The sequence below is a fragment of the Leuresthes tenuis genome, unplaced genomic scaffold (genome assembly GCF_036924035.1).
Source record: "Leuresthes tenuis unplaced genomic scaffold, fLeuTen1.0.hap1 SCAF_1, whole genome shotgun sequence".
Lineage (NCBI taxonomy): Eukaryota > Metazoa > Chordata > Actinopteri > Atheriniformes > Atherinopsidae > Leuresthes > Leuresthes tenuis.
Genome location: NW_027325355.1, coordinates 33,391,096 through 33,409,592, shown reverse-complemented (window position 1 = coordinate 33,409,592; position 18,497 = coordinate 33,391,096). Strand labels below are relative to the sequence as shown.

The 18,497-nt window shown below is 46.7% G+C and overlaps 1 protein-coding gene across 1 annotated transcript in view; it reads right to left on the bottom strand.

Moving 5' to 3' along the window:
• The window catches only part of LOC140288357 (zinc finger protein GLI2-like), a 50,942-nt gene extending 42,498 nt beyond the window's left edge, over positions 1-8,444 (bottom strand). Inside the window, exon 1 of the mRNA XM_072379178.1 lies at positions 8,343-8,444. Coding sequence (XP_072235279.1) covers positions 8,343-8,401 — 59 coding nt within the window. The 5' untranslated portion in view covers positions 8,402-8,444. The remainder of the gene's footprint in view (positions 1-8,342) is intronic.
• Positions 8,445-18,497: the final 10,053 nt, after the last annotated feature.

Sequence of the window (18,497 nt, the reverse complement as noted above, 5' to 3'; positions counted from 1 at the left end):
GAGTTTAAGAGCGAGTTTCAGAGCGAGTTTCAGAGCGAGTTTCAGGGCGAGTTTCAGGGCGAGTTTCAGGGCGAGTTTCAGAGCGAGTTTCAGGGCGAGTTTCAGAGCGAGTTTCAGAGCGAGTTTCAGAGCGAGTTTCAGAGCGAGTTTCAGGGCGAGTTTCAGAGCGAGTTTCAGAGCGAGTTTCAGGGCGAGTTTCAGGGCGAGTTTCAGGGCGAGTTTCAGGGCGAGTTTCAGAGCGAGTTTCAGGGCGAGTTTCAGAGCGAGTTTCAGAGCGAGTTTCAGGGCGAGTTTCAGGGCGAGTTTCAGGGCGAGTTTCAGGGCGAGTTTCAGGGCGAGTTTCAGGGCGAAGCTCGGGGAACCTTGAATGTAACGTCACTGCTTCCTGCTGTTAACCAAAGCTGGTTAAAGCTGGTTAACAGGTTAAGGTACTGAAACAGAGGACAGTTTACCCAGACACTGCTTCCTGCTGTTAACCATCGCTGGTTAAAGCTGGTTAACAGGTTAAGGTACTGAAACAGAGGACAGTTTACTCAGACACTGCTTCCTGCTGTTAACCATTGCTGGTTAAAGCTGGTTAACAGGTTAAGGTACTGAAACAGAGGACAGTTTACTCAGACACTGCTTCCTGCTGTTAACCATCGCTGGTTAAAGCTGGTTAACAGGTTAAGGTACTGAAACAGAGGACAGTTTACCCAGACACTGCTTCCTGCTGTTAACCATCGCCGGTTAAAGCTGGTTAACAGGTTAAGGTACTGAAACAGAGGACAGTTTACTCAGACACTGCTTCCTACTGTTAACCATCGCTGGTTAAAGCTGGTTAACAGGTTAAGGTACTGAAACAGAGGACAGTTTACTCAGACACTGCTTCCTGCTGTTAACCATTGCTGGTTAAAGCTGGTTAACAGGTTAAGGTACTGAAACAGAGGACAGTTTACTCAGACACTGCTTCCTGCTGTTAACCATCGCTGGTTAAAGCTGGTTAACAGGTTAAGGTACTGAAACAGAGGACAGTTTACCCAGACACTGCTTCCTGCTGTTAACCATCGCTGGTTAAAGCTGGTTAACAGGTTAAGGTACTGAAACAGAGGACAGTTTACTCAGACACTGCTTCCTACTGTTAACCATCGCTGGTTAAAGCTGGTTAACAGGTTAAGGTACTGAAACAGAGGACAGTTTACCCAGACACTGCTTCCTGCTGTTAACCATCGCCGGTTAAAGCTGGTTAACAGGTTAAGGTACTGAAACAGGGGACAGTTTACCCAGACACTGCTTCCTGCTGTTAACCATTGCTGGTTAAAGCTGGTTAACAGGTTAAGGTACTGAAACAGGGGACAGTTTACCCAGACACTGCTTCCTGCTGTTAACCATTGCTGGTTAAAGCTGGTTAACAGGTTAAGGTACTGAAACAGAGGACAGTTTACTCAGACACTGCTTCCTACTGTTAACCAAAGCTGGTTAAAGCTGGTTAACAGGTTAAGGTACTGAAACAGAGGACAGTTTACCCAGACACTGCTTCACTAGTTTATTTGTGACACCAAGGGTCCAGAAACAGATTGGCTCGTTGGATTTTATCCTCAGAGGTATGTAGATTGCTTCTTTCAGCAGCATTATTTGGTCACACCCAAACTCCCAAACCCCACTTTGGATGCTGGTTCGGATGCTTCCTGGTTGCATCCCTTTGGACACGTCCAACCTGGGCGGAACCAGAACTCATCGGAGGGATCCTGAGGATCCCCCAGCAGGAGCTGGAGAGTGTCCCTGGGGGGGGGATGTCTGGGTTTCCCTCCTGAACCTGTCGGCCCTGAGACCCGACCTCAGCTAAGAGGAAGATGATGGAAGGATGGATATTTCTACCATTTTCAATCTTCGGCCTAAACCTCAGAAAATGTGTTTCAGATTGGTACGTCTGAAGCCACCGAACAGGACACAAGATTGTTGAATAATTGACACGTATTGCTTTGGTTTTAATGGAATTGTGATTTAATTTGCTGCCAAATGAGAAGCTACAGCCTGAACCAAACTGTAAGGAGCTGGTGTTGCACCGAAGGCATCTCACTGTCTCCTTCTTGTTCCTAAACTGTGTTCGTGTTGGATCCTTAGATAGAACGAGTCGGGCTGAAGGGAAACGGGCCTGAAGGGAAACGGGCCGAAGTGAAACGGGCCGAAGGGAAACGGGCCTGAAGGGAAACGGGCCGAAGGGAAACGGGCCTGAAGGGAAACGGGCCGAAGGGAAACGGGCCTGAAGGGAAACGGGCCTGAAGGGAAACGGGCCTGAAGGGAAACGGGCCTGAAGGGAAACGGGCCTGAAGGGAAACGGGCCTGAAGGGAAACGGGCCTGAAGGGAAACGGGCCGAAGGGAAACGGGCCTGAAGTGAAACGGGCCTGAAGGGAAACGGGCCGAAGTAGGGAAACGGGCCGAAGGGAAACGGGCCTGGAGTGAAACGGGCCTGGAGTGAAACGGGCCTGAAGGGAAACGGGCCGAAGGGAAACGGGCCTGAAGGGAAACGGGCCTGGAGTAACCCAACAGTTTGAAGCACATTAAATGTGTTCACCGGAGAGCTTTAAATGAGGTAAATCAGGCGTGACGCCAGACGTCACCTTTCCCTCTGCCTCTTCCTCTGAGTATTTTTGTTTTTAATGGCTCAGGATATCGGTGCCATTAATGAGGTGTTTGGCTTCACTGCAGAAGGAGTCCAGGCTCACATGCTCCACGCTTTTACCTCGGATGGAGAAATCCGCTCAGATTACCTGCACATCACTCGTGGTCATGTGATCTGAAACTGACGGGAACACAGGTTTCTTGTTAACCAGCAGCACCACCGGCAGCAGCAGACAGAAGAAGCCTTCCTCCCACACCATGTCCCCCTCAGTGTTTGTGCTTATTGGAAATGTTCAGCCCATCTCGATGCGTCACAGCCTGCAGCATCGTGCACCTCCAGCTGTGTGTTTTCCCAAAATAATCGGCTTCAGATACTCTGCGACCGACTCATGCCTTTTACGCTCCAAGCTGAAGGTCTTCGGCTCTTTTTAACTGGACAATCTGCAGATCTTCAGCAGTGATAACGAGTAGTTGAGTAAATAATAGATGTGAAGTCTTGCTGATGAAGTCCTTCAGACAGAGCTGCATGTTAGCAGCATTCCCCTGTTTCTTTTTGTTTGTACAGAGCTGCCAGTGTTTGTGTCTATATTTATGTGAGCGTGCTCTCTGCTCGCTGACACCAGAGATGAATTACAGCCTGACAGTGACTCTCGTCTCTGGTGTCGGGCTCAGGAAGCTCTCTGATTTAGATAAATCACCCAGTCCAACGTGCGGCTGAATAAACTTCCACTGTAGGTTTATGAGTCTGCAGCGTGAAGCGGACCTCTCCAACTTTAACAGGCAACACCTCCTCTGAAACCCCACAACGCCTTCCTCCTCCTGCAGAAATGACCCAGATACAAACAAACAGGAACACAAAGCTGCAAATCATCTGCTCTGAAAAATCGTTCCGTCCCCACAGCATCAGTGTTTTTTAAAACCGAAGCAAAATAACTCCTCTTTCATTAAGTCTAAAACCTGTTTCCTTGCCAAAAATCTGTAGAAAGTGTGTCATTAGCTCATTAGCTTAGCTGCAGAATCTACTCATGCATGAAAAGTTCATTAATAATTCAAAAACCGCCCTAAAAACCCCACTGAAATGAGTATTTAGTTCAAATATCCGCGTTCTTGTTCCTAACTCCGTCCCACACTGATGGGGGGGCCTTTACGTCACTTATCGCTTATCTACAGCTGCTTATCACCAGTTGGTCTTCGGTGGCGGTGAGCGATGATTTTCTGCGTTTTTTTTGCATCGGTCGAATGCTTTTTGAGCAACGTTTGACCGCTAAGAGCCACCGTACGGACTAACATTATTCAAAAATGCGCTTTGCAATTTGTGAAGCCTTTATTCTCTTTGGAATGATGTAAAAAATAAAATAAATTTAATTGTTTTTTCAGCACATAAAGCACTCTTTACCAGGTCTAGCTCAAAACTAGCAACATTTCGGATGGTTGAATTTGGACTTTCGATGAAAGATTAACTTTAATGAGTTTAAATGGTCTTTGGGAAAGTCTGAACCTGTTCTAAGATGATCCGCAAAAAGCACTGAAATGCTTTTCTGTTATCTGGAAAATTCAGTTTTGTCGGAGTATTTAGTGGATCGAAGTCAAGGAAAGCTACAGATGATCTTGGTTTAAGAGAAACTGTTACAGAGGCTCTGTCCAATCAGAAGCATCAGAGGCTCTGTCCAATCAGGAGCATCAGAGGCTCTGTCCAATCAGAAGCATCAGAGGCTCTGTCCAATCAGGAGCATCAGAGGCTCTGTCCAATCAGAAGCATCAGAGGCAATGTCCAATCAGAAGCATCAGAGGCTCTGTCCAATCAGAAGCATCAGAGGCAATGTCCAATCAGAAGCATCAGAGGCTCTGTCCAATCACAAGCAAGAACTATTTTCGCGACTTTTTCAGTAAAAATTGTGGAAAAAAAAAAGTGTTTTATGAACATTTGTCGCATTTTTCGTTTGTTCCGTTAAGTAATGACGAAAACTCGAGAGCAAAGCCTGTACATTACAGTGCTGTCAAATGTATTGTTTAGTAATTAAAGGTCAAAGTTCAAGCGGCACAAACGGAGGATTCTGCACATCAAAGAGCTGGAACATTAAAGCTAAGACTGAAATTTTAAGCCTATAGTCATTATGAAAATGGTACTTTTCAGTGTCATTTAGCAAAGTTTGCTAAATGAACAAGTTTGTGAATATTTTGGTCGATTTGACCAAAGCTGCTGTGTTCTTTCCATCTGCAGAAGGAAAATATCTACTTTCTTACGGATAAATGATGCAAATCAACATGAGATGGTTTTTGATTCACTTTGTCCAGCACAGAGGAGGAAGAGGAGGTGTTCTTCCTCAGCCAGTTTCTCACGTCTCTGTCATTCGACGGCGAGAGCAGAAAAACCAGGGAGGGAAAAAAGAGGCTTTCCCTCAGTTGCTTTTTATGACAGGCCTGACATAATGACCAGCCCTCTCATTACAGTATATGCAAACAATGATAAAGAGGACGGCGCCGGAATGTCATGTTAGACAATCAAGGAGGGGACCTCTGACATGCTGCCACGGGTCTATAATAAAGTACCGTAGCAGGCGACAAATGACACCGCACTTAATTTGCTTTGCAATGTTCCTGTAATTAGGTGAATTTGGCACAGGCACAGGGGAGCGACAGCTAGATCAAGGTCTTGATGAATTAGGGGTCCACTGTCAAGATCAAATCACATTAATCAAGGTGGCCGAGTGTGCGGACAGCCTCCCCCGCCCTCCACTTTCCCAACCGCTGTGATGAATAGCCCTGCTTCCACCAGGCGCGAAGTATGCATCACCATCAAATCTGTGAATTTAAATGTAAGAGCACCATTCGCACAACTCTATTGACTTTTTTTGTCTCGGCGCCAGTTTTTCTTTTGTGATAAAGTAACTTTAAACTCAAAGCTTGCTCTGGAAAGTGTGCCACGAGCTCGGCAGCACTCAGAAGTGTGTTGGTGGACGCGACCCAGAGGTGGCGTTGGTTGTTCGCGGGAAGTTTTTCCAGCACTTTCCAGTCAGTAAAAGTCACTGTGGGTCCGTTTTTTATCACATGGCTCAATCCTCTACAGGCGATGGGGTTTGAAAGCTTGTCAAGCTTCAATTTCTGATTGAATTAAACCTCCAAAAGGGAAAGCGTTCGCTGCTGACCTTAGAATACGTCCTCCTGCGATGAAAATCATGTGCTACGAACAGAAGTTTGTCATGTGGAAGAATATCCTTTTAAGAAAGATATGTTTTCATCTTTTCACTGTGAGAACCAACCAAGCAAAGTTTTAGATCATTTTCAGGGCTTAGACAGCTCTTGGGTAGTAAACAAAACCAAGAAAATGAGCAGATTTTCATCGATTTGTACCCTCTTGACCATACTCTGGCTTTAGAAAATGAATGTTCGGCAGTAAATCACACGGCATTGCGTCTCTTATTGAACCCAGCAGCCTGGACTCCCCACCAGCACATGCAGCCTGAGCTGCGACCTCTACTCTGGGAGTTTAATTATGGTCCTAGCTTGGGGGCAACATAGCCCGCACCACACAGATTAGCTCCACAACAAGCCATTAATGAGTATAAAAGGTGCTGGCTGCATTGTGTCATCAGCGATGGATGCCGATCACCACCAATGGGGCGAGCTGTCGGTTGATAAATCTATTTATTCATCCTCCACAGCTCTTTAACCCAGTTTTTCTGACATAGTGTGTTTGCTATCTGTAGTGACAGTTTAAATAAAACAATATATTCTTACAAAGTATATCTGAAGTCAGATATAAGGAGGAATCTCTGGATTATGACTGTCGTCCAAGGGTTCATCTGTGCTTTCTACGTTAAACATCACTGTGGTTTTCTGTCATTGGTTGGTTAGGTTTGACCAATAAAAAGAAGGTGGTTAGGTTTAGGAAAAGATCATGTCTCAACATGACTACTCAACTATTAATATCAATCTGCACCAATGTAATTATTTCATTTGTTGGCCTACTGCGGGTTTTTCCCACTGTGATCAGGTTGTTTAGCTTTGTTTTCTGTCAGTTTTTAGCTTGGTTTTCAGTTGGCATTTAGCTTGGTTTTCTGTCGGCGTTTAGCTTTGTTTTCTGTCAGTTTTTAGCTTGGTTTTCAGTCGGTGTTTAGCTTGGTTTTCTGTCGGCGTTTAGCTTTGTTTTCTGTCTGCGTTTAGCTTTGTTTTCTGTCGGTGTTTAGCTTGGTTTTCTGTCGGTGTTTAGCTTGGTTTTCTGTCGGTGTTTAGCTTTCTTTTCTGTCTGCGTTTAGCTTGGTTTTCTGTCTGCGTTTAGCTTTGTTTTCTGTCTGCGTTTAGCTTTGTTTTCTGTCTGCGTTTAGCTTGGTTTTCTGTCTGTGTTTAGCTTGGTTTTCAGTTGGCATTTAGCTTGGTTTTCAGTCGGCGTTTAGCTTGGTTTTCAGTCGGTGTTTAGCTTTGTTTTCAGTCGGCGTTTAGCTTGGTTTTCAGTCGGCGTTTAGCTTTGTTTTCTGTCTGCGTTTAGCTTGGTTTTCTGTCTGTGTTTAGCTTGGTTTTCAGTCGGCGTTTAGCTTTGTTTTCTGTCTGCGTTTAGCTTTGTTTTCTGTCTGTGTTTAGCTTGGTTTTCAGTCGGCGTTTAGCTTTGTTTTCTGTCTGCGTTTAGCTTGGTTTTCAGTCAGTGTTTAGCTTGGTTTTCTGTCTGTGTTTAGCTTTGTTTTCTGTCTGCGTTTAGCTTTGTTTTCTGTCTGTGTTTAGCTTGGTTTTCAGTCGGCGTTTAGCTTGGTTTTCAGTCTGTGTTTAGCTTTGTTTTCTGTCTGCGTTTAGCTTGGTTTTCAGTCGGTGTTTGATTGGATTTCAGGACCAAAACTACATGATAGGCTTGAAAGTTAATTCTTACATTATCTTTTTAAAGGTGTGCCACTACAATATGCCCTAAAACAACTTTGGCATGTTAGAGTTCAACAGCATTCATTGGTTCCATGTAATAATGCACATTTTTGAGACCGAGCTCAACTGTTTGAATTAGTCCTCATTTATAGGTATGCAGTGAGCTTGAAACTAGAATAAAGGTCCAAAATAAAACTTGTTGAGGCAGCTGAAACTAAAAGATGGTAATCAGAGAGCCTCCAGCACCCACACATACTCTGGAATGTTAAATTTCAATATATAAGCAAATACTTCCAGCAGGTACAGTCTTGGAAACATTAGTTAAGTTTCCGGTTTTAAAAACTACACAACTGAAGATATCTAAGCTTAAATCTGGCCAAACTATCAGCTCAGTAGTTTTCACAAGTCAGCTTCAGTGAAGGGTCGAGATTCTTCCTCAAACTGCTTAAAAGCTTGCTCAGTGGCACCTCGATTACAGAAAGAAGAGATTCATCACTTCTCTCGCTGAGATTTGGATCCCTGCAGTCAAACTTCAGACTCCTCAAAGATACTTCAGAGTTTTTCATCCCCAGACGGTTGGAGCCAAGAGAGCAAAGCTTGCCCACATAATCAAACTGTATCGGAAACAAGGGCTGCAGAGGAGAAATGTAGAACCAGCATTGGTTATTCACTTTGGAAGTCAGCGTGTTGTCATCTGCTTTTGATACTGAACTTGGCAAACGCTCAGCTCTCATCAGCGTCTGCGAACACACACTCCGGAGTTTAAACAGCAAAACAAGCCCTGAAACTCGGTATGAAACACAGATTTGCATCAAAAAGCCCTGACAACTTTAGACGGTATGAACCTGAATCCTCAACATGTGTTTTATGTGAAAGAAAGGAGGCGGTTTACCTGTGCATGGCGTGCAGGGCGTGGGGCTCGTAGTGGTACCGACCCTCGTGATGCCGCATGTCAATCGGGATCGGCGTGTGGAAGGTGGGGAAGAGGTGTTGGGGGGCTGCAAGGACAGAGGAGCAAAGAAAGACGAGATGAGGATGGGAAGAGGGAGAGGAGACTTCAAAAAAAATAAATTTCAAAGGCAAAAGGGCTACAATAAAGCAACATGAATTTCAGAGCAAGCTGAGCACTTTCGTGTAAAATATTGGCACTATCACACAAGAGAAGTGGAATAAATAAATAATCAAAGTCATCTTAAGAAATCCTACATCTTGAACATAAAAGATATCCAACCAGGCTTTTGACAAAGACCTGCAGCTAGAAGGGCTTTGAACTAGACGGGATGATGGACCGTGTGAAGGGAGGCTGCAGCTCCGACTCAAACTGGGACTGACAGCGCTGGGAAAAGCTTTCTTCTGCCTTTCCTTACAAACAGCCGAGTCTCCTCAGGAGCTGCAAACAGCACAGCCAGACCCACCGAGAGAAGCCTCTGCAGCAGCTGAACAATGCATGCTAGCATAATGGGTGTCTGCTGTCTTCATTTTTGGTTGTTTTCCATGATTTGAAACCAAGGTGGAGTTTCATTTTCCTTTGAGAAGCTGTAAAAATGACTTTGACCTCAACTGGAACTCTAGGGACTTGGGAGGATTTTTTAGGCACCAAACATGAGGCTAGCTTAGCTTTTGAGCTACGCATCAAGTACCACAAGTAATAGATCCTGCTTTTCCCATAATATTACTTGAATTAGCATGTTGCCATGTGACGTGTCATCACTTTACATCAAGGCCATCCTGTGCTCAGGTACAGGTTCATAAGTTCCCTTTACAGGCCTAAAAGAATAGCTTTGTTACAATTCTTCTGCTTTTGAGCTTCTGTCACAGCCTGAAAGATCCAATCTGCCCTGATTGGTTGATCTGATAACAGATCTTAACAGATAACCAAGCAGGCACCTGCTCTGGTTGGGCTGTTTAATCCATTATTTTAGGGAGGCATTATTTTCGCCTCCATGTTGCAGAGTTACAGTTCGGTGTCCCTTTGGGGGCCATGTGCATGGAAAGATGAGCGTGCACGTGCTGTGCTGCAGTATTTATGTGCATCTGGATGTCGAACCCAGGGTTTAGCATCAGAGCCTTTGCTGGCTCGCCTTCTTCCCTTAGTCCAGAGGGAAGAGCCTCCTCAGGGCTTCGTGTTAGGGGTCTAGCAGCGTAGACATCCGCCATTTTGAATTATATCAAAAACCTTCAAAACGCATTAGAGGTCACCCAGATTGTCTGATTTCCACGGGACTTGACACATAGAATCTTCAGACCAAGCCTCACAGGAGCTATCACCTGGTATTTTTAAATTCGCTTCCGTTTGCCCGTAGCAGCCAATCAAACTCAGCGATGACGCGCCAAACAGGACGTGAGGCCATATCTCAGCAACCATTTGATCTTTTGACATCAAACTTCTAACACAGACTCATGACCAAGTCTGGAAGAGGCCCGAGAAGTCTGGGGAACTTCCACCCAGAGGGGGCGCTATAAGTAGCAAAACTGCATTTTGCTCATAGCTTTGGAGCCGTTGGTTCAAATTGGACAAATGAGGTACCGTTGGAATCCCTGGATGAAGACGAGTTCATTTCAAACACCAAACCTGGTCTATGGACTCATGATGCCTTCCTGAGCAGCCGCAGGCTTACCTGCTGTTCTGCTAGACCCCGCCATCGCTGCTTGCAGCTATATTTTTACTTATTCATATTTGTTCATTACCAGCTACTAAAGATGCTAAAGATGACCTCCTTCTGTTGCTCCATCAGTACCAGGTGCATCATTGAGCTTCTCTGATTTACTTCTTTCATATTTGTTCATAAGCAGCTACTGTAGCTCCATGAGATCCTCCCCAACCCAGACAAACTGCCAACTCTTCCCGCCTCCAACCCACGAACGTAAAGAAGCGACTTAAATCGTTTTGGATATGATGTTCAGTGGGTTTGTACCTTAATAAGTGACCCTTTCAGCTACAGGTGAGGGCTGGGGAAAAGGTGGAGGAAAGGTAGGAAAAAGGTGGGGAAAAGGTAGGGAAAAGGTAGAAAAAGGTGGGGAAAAGGTAGAAAAAGGTGGGGAAAAGGTAGGGGAAAGGTGGGGAAAAGGTAGAAAAAGGTGGGGAAAAGGTAGGGGAAAGGTGGGGAAAAGGTAGGAAAAGGTGGGGAAAAGGTAGGGGAAAGGTTGGAAAAAGGTGGGGAAAAGGTAGGGAAAAGGTGGGGAAAGGTGGGGAAAGGTGGAGAAAGATGGGGAAAAGGTAGGGAAATGGTGGGGAAAAGGTGGGGAAAAGGTAGGGGAAAGGTGGAGAAAGGCGGGGAAAGGTGGGGAAAGGTGGGAAAAAGGTAGGGAAATGGTGGGGAAAGGTAGGGAAAAGGTGGGGAAAGGTGGGGAAAGGTGGGGAAAAGGTGGGGAAAGGTGGGGAAAAGGTAGAAAAAGGTGGGGAAAAGGTAGGGAAAGGTGGGGAAAAGGTAGAAAAAGGTAGGGGAAAAGGTAGGAGAAAGGTGGGGAAAAGGTAGGAAAAGGTGGGGAAAAGGTAGGGGAAAGGTTGGAAAAAGGTGGGGAAAAGGTAGGGAAAAGGTGGGGAAAGGTGGGGAAAGGTGGAGAAAGATGGGGAAAAGGTAGGGAAATGGTGGGGAAAAGGTGGGGAAAAGGTAGGGGAAAGGTGGAGAAAGGCGGGGAAAGGTGGGGAAAGGTGGGAAAAAGGTAGGGAAATAGTGGGGAAAGGTAGGGAAAAGGTGGGGAAAGGTAGGAAAAAGATGGGGAAAGGTAGGAAAAAGGTAGGGAAAGGTGGGGAAAGGTAGGGAAAACGTGGGGAAAGGTGGGGAAAACGTAGGGAAAAGGTGGGGAAAAGGTAAAAAAAGGTGGGGAAAAGGTAGGGGAAAGGTGGGGAAAAGGTAGAAAAAGGCGGGGAAAAGGTGGGGAAAAGGTGGGGGAAAGGCGGGGAAAGTGGGGAAAAAGGTGGGGAAAGGTGGGGAAAACGTAGGGAAAAGGTGGGGAAAGGCGGGGAAAGGTAGGGAAAAGGTGGGCAAAAGGTGGGGAAAGGTGGGGAAAACGTAGGAAAAAGGTAGGGAAATGGTAGGGAAAAGGTGGGCAAAAGGTAGGGAAAAGGTGGGGAAAGGTGGGGAAAACGTAGGAAAAAGGTGGGAAAAGGTAGGGAAATGGTAGGGAAAAGGTGGGCAAAAGGGGGGGAAATGGTAGGAAAAAGGTGGGGAAAAGGCGGGGAAAGGTGGTGAAAACGTAGGGAAATGGTGGGGAAAGGTAGGAAAAGGTAGGGAGTTTCCAGTCTTTATTCTAATCTTAGATAATTGCTGTAGCTCCAAACATCTTCTTTGGAGTAAAGCAAAAAAAAAAAGAAGCTAAATTGCTCCTGGATCCAGATTTCTGTCACATGAGATGAAAAACTTTGTGACGACGGATCGGTTTGACTTTCCTGCGAGAACAGGAGGCTCATTGTGTGGACCAACCCTGCCTTTCAGCCCAGTTCACCAACACTTTTATAAGAATTGGTTTTATTTGGTGACAAAGGCGTTTTGTCGGCTGTGAGACGCAGCCGAAGCCCAGGCCGTGCGATTAAAGGTGGGTTTCTGCCTCTAATTTAACCATCGCTCTGCTTTAACGAGCCTTGAACGTGACTTCGAGCATACATTTAATGGCCCTTTTTATTTTTCACTGCAGCCCTGCTTTCCTGTCAGGGACTCTGCTCAGATCTGGGAAGTTTTCCCAAAGCATCGGAGCTGATTAAGTCTTGCCATAACACGAAACCGCAGAAGATGTCTTGCCTTTGTTTTACCGTCACATAAATGGAGCCTTTCGGGGCCTTTAACAGACTTTATGGACTTTTGTTTCTTGTTAACATTTTTCTCAGGTTTTAAATCTGGAAATGCTCCATGAGGGCGTAGCCTTCCTCCGTCTCTGCCTTTCTCTCATCACCCCCCCCCCCCCATTCATCCCCGGTACAGTCCTCTGATCCTTTTAATTGTAACCTGGTGTGTCTCGTCTCAGAGCTGCCGGATCGTGGAGGACAAAGAGGAAAAAGATGAGGAGGAGGCGGGCCAGCTGATCTCTGGGTTGCATTAAAATTCCTCCAGTGTCTCTCACACACTTATGGGAATCTCACAGGATGACCTGGGATTTGGGAGCGGAGGGGTCAGGGCCACGGATCATTATCTGTGGATAGCCGGGTCTCCGGGGTCCCCGGGGAGCCCCATACCTGAGTGAGTCAGCACTCCGGGTCCATTCCTCTCACTCTGCGCCCGCCACTGTGACGGACAGCCTGCTCCCTGAAGGCCGGCAGAAATAGCTCGCATTGCTTCATTTTCAGCCTGCCGGGACCCTGCTGGATTCCTTCAGGCGACCGGCTTCATCTCGACCCCACCGACGTTTTCGCTTGTCTCGTCGCCGTCTGAGCTGTGTTTGGTTTGATAGAAGTGATTCATGAGGCCGGTTTCCTGTCACCGGATACTGTGAAGGTGCAGCTCCGGCTCTCAGTTCTGGATGTTGTCTTTCTGGGAAAGAATCGACCTCTGATATCTGAGGGACTTTCCCAGCAAATAATGGTTGATTTGAATCATTAATCAGCTCATTTCTTTAATAAATGTGTCACCTGTTAGAGGGGTTACTAATCGTTGTAGCTCGGACTGTTTCTTTGACTATATTCCAGATAATACCAAGATAAAACCAGTCCAGTGGCTTTGATTAATTCAAACGGGCGTTAATTTAACTCAGCAGCTGAAATACACTCTGAGCTCGATAGTTTTCATTTGTGTGTTTGTGGTGGAAAAAGCCTGGAGGTTGTGTGTTTAAACTGAAGTAATAAAGACACCTCGGCTGACATTGAAAGTCCGACAGAAGCAGCTGTAATGCTGAGCAGCTGTGAGCGTGTCGAGCAGCGCCGTGGGAAGTCGAGGGCTATCAGTCTTTGCTTGTAGCTGTCTGATCTGGATCATTATTGCTACTTCTGCTTGTATCCCTCGTCTGTCTTTAGCCTTTTCTTGCTGCGCTTTCAGGAAAAGCTGAGCTTTCTCTGCACCACAGTGTTTTCCAGCCGTAACTCTGGCATGGAGCCATCACCATCTTGACTTGTTGACCTGATGGAGGAGCAGTGATGCCCAACTTCAGACCTTACTTCGGTTTATATGTATTGTGTAATTGGCTCCCACGAGGATTGACGACAGTTTTGGTTGCGAACTCTATTCTCAATACCAGGACTCCTTCCTGTGAGCTAAAGCCAGTTTTGGAGTGATTTTAAAATGACATCATTAAGTTAATTATTCCCCACCTTTCCCCTACTTTTTCCCCACCTTTTCCCTACCTATTCCCCACCTTTTCCCCACCTTTCCCCTACATTTTTCCCACCTTTCCCCACCTTTTCCCCTACTTTTCCCCACCTTTTCCCTACCTTTCCCCCACCTTTTCCCCTACTTTTTCCCCACCTTTTCCCCACCTTTTCCCACCTTTTCCCTACCTTTCCCCCACCTTTTCCCTACCTTTCCCCACCTTTTCCCTACCATTTCCCCTACTTTCCCCACCTTTTCCCCACTTTTTTCCCACCTTTCCCCCACCTTTTCCCCCACCTTTTCCCCTACCTTTTCCCCACCTTTTCCCCACCTTTCCCCCACCTTTTCCCTACCTTTCCCCACCTTTCCCCTACTTTTCCCCACCTTTCCCCACCTTTTTCCCCACCTTTCCCCCACCTTTCCCCTACCTATTCCCCACCTTTTCCCCACCTTTCCCCCACCTTTTCCCGTACTTTTCCCCCACCTTTTCCCCACCTTTACCCTACTTTTTCCCCACTTTTCCCTACCTATTCCCCACCTTTTCCCCACCTTTCCCCTACATTTTCCCACCTTTCCCCCACCTTTTCCCTACCTTTCCCCCACCTTTTCCCCACCTTTCCCCTACTTTTTCCCCACCTTTTCTCTACCTATTCCCCACCTTTTCCCTACCTTTCCCCACCTTTCCCCCACCTTTTCCCCTACCTTTTCCCCACCTTTCCCACACCTTTTCCCCACCTTTTCCCCACCTTTTCCCTACCTTTCCCCCACCTTTTCCCTACCTTTCCCCACCTTTTCCCTACTTTTCCCCACCTTTTCCCTACTTTTCCCCACCTTTCCCCTACTTTTCCCCACCTTTCCCCACCTTTTTCCCCACCTTTCCCCCACCTTTCCCCTACCTATTCCCCACCTTTTCCCCACCTTTTCCCGTACTTTTTCCCCACCTTTTCCCCACCTTTACCCTACTTTTTCCCCACTTTTCCCTACCTATTCCCCACCTTTTCCCCACCTTTCCCCTACATTTTCCCACCTTTCCCCCACCTTTTCCCTACTTTTTCCCCACCTTTCCCCCACCTTTTCCCCACCTTTCCCCTACTTTTTCCCCACCTTTTCTCTACCTATTCCCCACCTTTTCCCTACCTATTCCCCACCTTTTCCCCACCTTTCCCCTACTTTTTCCCCACCTTTCCCCCACCTTTTCTCTACCTATTCCCCACCTTTTCCCCTACTTTCCCCCACCTTTTCCCTACCTTTTCCCCACCTTTTCCCTACTTTTTTCCCACCTTTCCCCCACCTTTCCCCCACCTTTTTTCCCACCTTTTTCCCACCTTTTCCCCACCTTTCCCCCACCTTTCCCCCACCTTTTTTCCCACCTTTCCCCCACCTTTCCCCCACCTTTTTTCCCACCTTTTCCCTACCTTTCCCACACCTTTTCCCTACCTTTTCCCTACCTTTTCCCCACCTTTTCCCCTACTTTCCCCACCTTTTCCCCACCTTTCTCCTGGACGTTTTGCCAGCTGAGGTGCAGCAGTATCTCCTTCGATATCTCAAAGCTTTTTGTGTTTCTGAACAGGCGTATTTAAGCTGGAAAGCTAAAGGTCCATCTCTCAGGATTAAAACCTCTTCAGTCTGCTGAATAAATCGGTGCAGATTGAACGCAGTTTTTAAAAGCTCGCACTCGATGAGGTTTGATTCGGGACTTTGCTTTTGCCTCCTGGTCTTATGGCAGAGTGAAGAACGTGAGCCTTTTTAATCTCATTGTTTGCTCAGAGCTGCAGATTCAGAGTGTTTAAGCAGCTCTTCGGCCTCAGATAAACCAGTAAATGGGGTCCAGTAGGACCTCTGGGGTCGGGGCCCCCTGGGGGGGGCAGAGTAAAGACAGTCCCTGTTCCTGTTGTTCTTACTGTCGACATGTAGCGGTTGATGAGATTTTAATTCTGAATCATGTGTCTCTGCAGCTCTTTTTGCACGACTACAAACCAATCAATATGTTTTATCTCTTTCTGTTGTTTTAGCTGCTTTCTTATTTCTGAGAGAATCTTTGACTTCTTCTGTAAATCGATCTCTATCCAAAGTATTTATCACCATCTGCAGCCCTTCTACGTCTTTGTTTTCCATCTTTCCACCTCGGCTCTTCCTCCTGGGAGCCAAGTCTTCTCCTCTCGCTGCCCTCCCTCCCTTCCTTTCTGCCTTATTTGCTTCCTCCCTCCTCTGCGACCCAACCGGCCGCCTTCTGCGACCTTCCCTGATGCACTCTGTTGTAATGTGGCTCAGTCTGCTGTAATTACCCTCCGACGGACTCCACACGGGGCAGGCTGAGTGCAGCCGGCGTATACATGTGAGAATGTGAGAGCCAAAGGGCTCCATTGATGGAGCGGCTCGAGTTAATGCACCATTCATAACAGTTGGGGGTGAATTATAAGAGGAGGAGGACGGGGGAAACAAAGAGCAGCTCATTGTGGTAAATCTGGGTCAACCAGACATGACGGTCAGTCACCCTGCAGAGAGGAAGACGCTGAAGAAAAGGTGCGGCATCACAAATAAAGCTGCTGAAAGGGATTCAAATGAGGAGGGAATTCTGTGCTTTTTACAGAGTTTTTTAGTGTTTGAGCTCATCTTCCTCGAGTAAAACCAGCCCCCCGTCCCGGGAAGTGATTCAGCCAGGTTCCCTCTGCGGTCCCAGACCCGGGCCGGCGTCCCGGCCGCCTTATTCCATCACTGAGACAGCTCTATTGTTCTGCCGCCACGGGGAGAACAAAAGGCGAGCGCTCATGAGAGTTCAAGAGCCGCTTTCACCTGATTCACGGGGCCCGATGCCCTCCCCGGGCGCCCGCAGGGTCGGCCAGCGCCGCCGCCGAGGCTCCAGCGCCGCCGCCGAGGCTCCAGCCATCTATTAGTCTCTGCTTGGGAACATTTGTTTGAGCGCCGCAGCGCCGTTACTCACAGTCAGCAGCAGAAACGCGCCTCAGCTCCCGCTTTAGAGCTGGAGCGAGCAGCTTCGGATTGCATCAAAGTTCAGGAACTCCTACGACCACACGTCTTCTCCGTGAATGACGTGGGATTAATGAAGGGTGCACAGGAGCAACGAGTCTTTCAGCAGGACAAACCTGCTGCTCTTGGGCTTTGATACTTGAAACCAGAGGCTGTCCGACTCTCCTGCCCTCTGATGCTGAGCGACATGACAGCAGGTCACCAGTACAGAAACTTACTGGAACTCTCACACTTCTTGGCAGAGTGCTCGAATCTTTTCGGTCTCCGTGAAGTTTGAGGATCACGGCAGGAAACTGCAGCAGGAAAAGCTGGTCGTGATGTCATCACAGGAAACGCAAACAAGAGACGTGACAGAAGCTCAAACTATGACAAACTGTACGAGTTCAACACGAATAAAACTGTGAAATACGAAGAGAAAGAATAAATGTGGAGCGTTATACTTAAATTACAGGCCAGGAGTCACATTTCTTCTAATTAGGGCTTTAATTCATTGATGATGTTTGTTCTTTTTTGACTAATTCTGTGAGTCGAATGATGTTGGATGAATACATTAATTCTTTAAGTTTAGGGGTAAATACTGGTGGAACTGATAAGGACGGCAAACCAAACCCATATTTGAGCTCCAGGTTTCACTTAAAGAGACAAAAGAAGACACTCAGTATTATAAAGGCGCTATAAAGAATCAGGTTCATGGCTGAATTACAGTAAGACTGAGTTACTAAGCTCATGTAGACGCGTTAGTTTGACTAAAAATTGGACCGGATCGGGCTTTGGGGACATGATAATGACCCGGAAGTCAAAGGCATGTTCGGTGGCATAGTTCAGCCCCGGTTTAGAGGCTACAGTCCTCGCTGCAGCTGGCCCCGGTCGAGTTTTTCTGCCTGTCTTGCCCCGTCCCTCCATTCATTCTTCTTAAAGTATCAGTGAAATAAAGACAGATAATGCCTTATTTAGGGCTGCATCGTCTAATCTTTGGAAGATATTTAGATAACTCCAGAAGTGGTCCCAGTAGAGTGCCTGTGTAGAAATCCCTCCGTTAGCTCTCCTATAGCTGCAAGTAGCCACATAACAGCAGCTATGAGCTAACAGAGCTATGAGCTAACAGCAGCTATGAGCTAACAGAGCTATGAGCTAACAGCAGCTATGAGCTAACAGCAGCTATGAGCTAACAGCAGCTATGAGCTAACAGAGCTATAGCACACGTTCATTCATTCATTCTTCTTAAAGTATTGGTGAAATAAAGACAGATAATGCCTTATTTAGAGGCTGCATCCTCTAAGCCCCGTTCACTCCGTTATATGGATCTCCAGTTATTTAAATATCTTCTGAAGGACGCCGACTTTCACCAAACTGTTCTCCGTGAGCAGATGAACGTATTTCATGCCAGAAATAAGGTTTAAAAACACCGGAGTTCCCCTTTAAATGCATAAAAAGTCCAAAAATAATAATAATTTTAAAAAAAAGGATGAGATATGTTGAGACTGAGCGTAAATGCAAAGAAACCACCCCTGAATGTGCTCTAAGAGGTCAGATGTTGCCTTCTGACTGTGTTTAGACCCGATTTAAGGAATCATGAAGGGAAACTAAAGAAAAACAGCCGAATAAATGAATAAATCATCCCGGGACACGTTGGATGATCTTTTATCAAGTCCTGACACGTGGAACTACTTGTTTGTGTTCTCCTTACTGTTATTATGGTGGAAATTTGTTCTGTAGAAGTTTTTGGGCACTCTGTGGTCAACATGCTGCCCGGAGAGTGCTGCAGTGAGGTGGCCCCGGTGGCAAAGAGGCGTCTTATCAGCCTCCGACAGCTGGGCTCGTGC